Consider the following 5,439-nt stretch of genomic DNA (forward strand, 5'->3'; position numbering starts at 1 on the left):
AACGGAAAATAAAGTTTTATTTATTTATTCTGTCGTCAACTTTCTACGGGATGGGGATGACAAGTTAAGGCTAGAATTAAACCTCAACCAACGCACTATAAAAGTCATGTACACAATGTGTTTCTTTGTTGCTGTTTAATACAGCAGACTAGAATATTCCAAAGTGGGCCGAGTGGAAATGGAGGGCATCGCCTGCAGGGGCGTTTGTACCGCAGCATCAGACCGGGACTTCTGTGGTTCGGTTAAGAATAAACGTTTAGAGGACAGAGAACAAGGTTGTTGCGGGGGGGGGGGAGGAGAGAGAGAGAGATACGGTCATGCTTTCCCTACGTTTAATTTGGGGAATTAATTGACGTGTTCTAGAAACGGCCGACGAACGGAGAGAACTTCCAGTCCGTCTGTCCTGATTGATTTAATAACCAGACCATCTATACTGGGGGACAGACTGACAAAATACGATCACTCGGATATTCAGTTAATTCAAGTAACTATACAATAAACAATTCTCTGTGTTTTTCTTTTAGGGGGCTATATGAATTAATTTACATTTAGGCGATTATGCTGACGCTTTTATCCAAATCGATTCACAACCATTCATTCATTCATTCTCACACACACACACACATACACACACACACACACACCGACGAGGTCTTGCTCAGGGACACCGCGACACTCAGCTAGGAGGAGCCGGGGATCGAACTAGCAACCTTCCTGTTACCAATCAACCCGCTCTTTCTCCTGAGCGGCTGCCGCCCCAAACAACCTTAAATGACGGCACGACTATAGACCAATTACAGTATACAAATAGGTGATAAGCCAATTACTTAACAAAGGTAAAAAAAAAAATGCTATATTCCTTTGCCATAATGCAGATGAAACATTAATCACAGATACTAAGCTTACAGAACCCAATTAGAAACCAGATGGCCAGACAAAGCTTCCAGTACAAATGATCGTGATTTATGTTTAGCTACCAGTTAAAACTAAATAAAGTGTCCAAACCATGAGGACTTTTTCAATAGATTGTAGTACTAATACTAGCCACCACAATACCCTAACCCTAACCCTAAGTACAAATTACATTAGAGGCGATAATGAGCTGCAATACCCTATAGATCTAATGAGATAAATACAGACAGTAGACTCGTAAACCGCTTATGGGGTCATATGAACGCGTCTTCTACAGACCCAAGACCGCCTCAACAACCCCAGCGGCGGCGGCAGCAGCAGGGAGAGCTCATACTGCAGCCGGGGACCATCGACCGGCAGGGTGCCACTATCTGACCAGTGTCCCAGTGGAGCCCCTCCAGGCACCGCCTGTCACATGCTGGCCGATCGATGGCCGTGCACTGGGAGTCCTAGTTTCCAGATCAACCAGAGGCACTCAGAGCCCGCAGTGGAGAGACAGCAGCACTCAGCATGCTCACCCGGCCCACCCAGAACACCGCTCACCCTCTCTTCACCCGTGGGGCCCGGGTGAAGGCGGAGCGACCATCAAAATAGTGTAAGTGAGACTTTCGTGTTTTGTTTCTCGTTTTGCTGCGATTTTGTTTGACCTTCGTACCTGCGTCCCAGCTGAGCTAGGGGTGTTGACTCCCACCTGAAGTTAACGTGCTATCCTGCATTTACCGGTTTGTTGTTGATTTGTTTGGACTCCTTTCAATGAGGTGTTAATTGTTTACTCCTCCATCCATCATCTCTCCTGACAGCCACACCACCATGTGACAGCTCCTCCATCATCTCTCCTGACAGCCACACCACCATGTGACAGCTCCTCCATCATCTCTCCTGACAGCCACACCACCATGTGACAGCTCCTCCATCATCTCTCCTGACAGCCACACCACCATGTGACAGCTCCTCCATCATCTCTCCTGACAGCCACACCACCATGTGACAGCTCCTCCATCATCTCTCCTGACAGCCACACCACTATGTGACACAACATGGGCGACTGGAACCTACTGGGCAGCATCTTGGAGGAGGTCCACGTCCACTCCACCATCGTGGGGAAGATCTGGCTGACCATCCTCTTCATCTTCCGCATGCTGGTCCTGGGCGTGGCCACGGAGGACGTGTGGGACGACGAGCAGAGCGAGTTCGTCTGCAACACCGAGCAGCCCGGCTGCAAGAGCGTGTGCTACGACCAGGCCTTCCCCATCTCCCTGATCCGCTACTGGGTGCTGCAGATCATCTTCGTGTCCTCGCCCTCGCTGGTGTACATGGGCCACGCCCTCTACCGCCTCCGGGCGCTGGACAAGGAGCGCCACCGCAAGAAGGCGTGGCTGAAGGCGGAGCTGGACGGCGGCGAGCCCCTCCAGGAGGACCAGCACCGCCGCATGGAGCGTGAGCTGCGGCGGCTGGACGAGCACCGCAAGGTGAGGAAGGCCCCGCTGCGGGGGGCTCTGCTGCGCACCTACGTCTTCCACATCCTGACGCGCTCGGTGGTGGAGGTGGGCTTCATCGTGGGCCAGTGCGCGCTCTACGGCATCGGGCTGGCGCCGCTGTACAAGTGTGAGCGGGACCCGTGTCCCAACAGCGTGGACTGCTTCGTGTCGCGGCCCACCGAGAAGAACATCTTCCTGGTGTTCATGCTGGTGATCGCCGGGGTCTCCCTGTTCCTCAACCTGCTGGAGATCTTCCACCTCGGCCTGAAGAAGATCAAGGACAGCCTGTACGGCTCCAAGTACGCCGACGAGGACAGCGTCTGCCGCTCCAAGAAGAACTCCCTGGCGCACCCCGCCTGCCACCTGTCTAACTCCTCCCCCGCGCGGACGCTGCACCTCGCCCAGACCGCCGCCGGGTCTCTGGCCCACGTCGGCCAGCCGGGCGGTCACCCCTTCCACCCGGGGCCGGCGGGGGGCCCCCAGCACCACCCGGACGGGGCCCCCTTCGACACCAACGCTCCGGGAGGCGCCTCCGACCAGCGCCCCCGACCGTTCCCCGTCTGCCTGCACCAGCTGGGGGCGGTGGGGCGACGTTACACCCTGGACGACCCTAGGAAGCCCTCGTGCAGCAGCGAGGAGTCGGCCGGGCCCCAGGGCTCGGGGCCCCAGAGGTACGCCGGGGCCCAGCCGAGGGCCACCCTCGTGGCCGGCCACGCCGAGCTCCCGGCCGCCCTGCGGAGCGCCCAGCGCAAGCAGAGCCGGGTGAGCAGCGGCTGCAAGGAGCCGCTGAGCGACGTGAGCGACTCACCGGAGAGCGACCACCACCCCACCACCAGGAAGGCTAGCTTCATGTCCCGGGGCATGTCCGAGAGCCGGCTGGCCAGCCTGTGCGGCAGTGGAGACTCCCAGAGCGGCCTGGACGTGGAGGCCCAGCGCCTGGCGCAGGGAGACAGCCCGCCCTGCACGCCCCCGCCCTCCGCAGGCGGCCGCAGGATGTCTATGGTGAGTGCAGCGGTCGGGGGTCGGCGGGGGGGGGGGCGGGTTTATTATTATTGGTGATGGGGCCACGGCGGCCTCATCTAAACCGTAGTCGATAATGTGGCCGTGCTGCTGTGGTGGAGGAGACCTCGCTACAGATTACATAAACAACGGTAGTGATCCCCGTGACGCAAAGCTCTTCATGGGAGACACGTGAGGGTTTATGGAAATAGTTAAACATATGTGCAATGTTTACCGCAGTCCATATTTGAGATTAGATTGCATGATTGGGAGAATGATGTGGTTTATATAAATGAATCCAACCGTTACACTCGTCTCTTTCAGAGCATGATTCTTGAGCTGTCGTCCATCATGAAGAAATAACCTGGACGACACCGATGGCCTTTGAGAGACTTCATGGCGATGGTTTGAAACTTGAGTTCAAAGTGATAATCTTGATTATCTCCGCCAAATGAGGGAACAAGATGGTGATGGAGCCTGTGGCCACTGATGATAGCCTTGCATTTACTGTATTATGAATGTCACAAACTGGGTGTCGGAGTCAACTTTCCCGTTATGCATTCAAATAACAAGTGGTCCACAGTTGTTGAAGCGTTTTCCATCACCCAGCAGTGGCGGGTGAGACATTGAGACGTGGTGAGAGTTTGAGACGTGACTTTGAGACGTGAGTTTGACATGGTGAGTTTGAGACGCGAGTTTGGTGACAGGAGAGTTTGAGACGCGAGTTTGAGACTCGAGTTTGCCGATGTGAGAGTCTGAGACATGAGTTTGCCGTGGTGAGGGTTTGAGACATGAATTTGGGACACGAGTTTGAGACGCGAGTTTGAGACGTGTGTTTAACGGGTTGAGAGTTTGAGATGTGAGTTTGAGACATGAGTTTGACAGGGTGAGAGTTTGAGATGTGAGTTTGGCATGGTGAGAGTTTGAGATGTGAGTTTGACATGGTGAAAGTTTGAGACATGAGAATAGCAACAAGAGAGTTTGAGCTGTGGGTTTGACGGGGTGAAAGTTTGAGACATGAGTTTGGCATGGTAAGAGTTTGAGACATGAGTTTGGCATGGTGAGAGTTTGAAACGTGAGTTTGGAATGGTGAGAGTTTGAGACGTGAGTTTGGCGAGGTGAGAATTTGGGGCTTTGATGAGTGTTTGATATGGGAAGGCAAGACACTCCGATCGCAGGCTTCCTAAGTCATTCATTATTAGTCCTTATTTTAGATAATTTTACACAATTTTGCGAAATTCTTCGTTAATGACATTATTCATTCATTATACAGGAAAACAAGAACTTTGTAAATTTGTAAATATTTCCAAAGACAAATTTTGCGTTAGACTGAAGTTCTATGGTGCTCTGTGTCAGAGGGATGTCTTCAGAATAAGATTACATAATGAACATAAGTAAGATACAGCCGATTAGGTTTACAGGCGAGATGAGATAAGAATATTAAATATTGTAGTAAATCAGAATTTCATTGTTATTGTAGAACATTGTTGATGTGGGAGGAGCAACCACAAAAAAAATAATCAGAGAACTCTCCATAATCATGACGAATCATTGTCAAGCCCCAAAAGAAGAGCACTTAAAATAATTTTTTTAAAAGGAAACAAAAATTGTGTATCAATATTTTTATATATTGTAGCTTTCCCTGTTTGGTTGATGTCTATTAAAGTGTTTTTCTTCTCTTGACGTGTTGTATCTGTCTTTGGTACTGAACTCAATTTTTCTCAACGAGATACGACACACTTCAAAAATGTAAGTTAGTTGGAATTTTTTGCAGAAACAGTTGACAGCTTTTGACGCAACACGACACGGTTCTCTTCTGTCAAAAATATCGTGTGGCAAGTCCACTTTAAGTTAACCTTTTTTCAAGTTAAGTATGTTGACGTTAGTAAATGGGTTTACGACACACGTGAACACAGCCCAGGACACGTGTGTACATGATATGTTTCTTTATTTCATAAACAGAAATGGTGTCTAAGCAAAAAAAGTATCTTATATAACACTAGCAATTGAAATGAATGAAAAGGGGGATTTACACAACATTTCATATTTA

General features: G+C 50.7%; 1 protein-coding gene across 1 annotated transcript; it reads left to right on the plus strand.

The window, feature by feature from the left end:
* Nucleotides 1–1,949: 1,949 nt before the first annotated feature.
* On the plus strand, nucleotides 1,950–3,752 carry gja10b (gap junction protein alpha 10 b; the record flags this gene model as incomplete). Its single annotated transcript, XM_079754185.1, has 2 exons — nucleotides 1,950–3,392; nucleotides 3,714–3,752. The coding sequence occupies 2 exons, from the start codon at nucleotides 1,950–1,952 to the stop codon at nucleotides 3,750–3,752; spliced, it is 1,482 nt and encodes a 493-aa protein (XP_079610311.1).
* Nucleotides 3,753–5,439: the final 1,687 nt, after the last annotated feature.

This window comes from Pollachius pollachius, assembly GCF_949987615.1.
Source record: "Pollachius pollachius genome assembly, chromosome: 16".
NCBI classification, from domain to species: domain Eukaryota; kingdom Metazoa; phylum Chordata; class Actinopteri; order Gadiformes; family Gadidae; genus Pollachius; species Pollachius pollachius.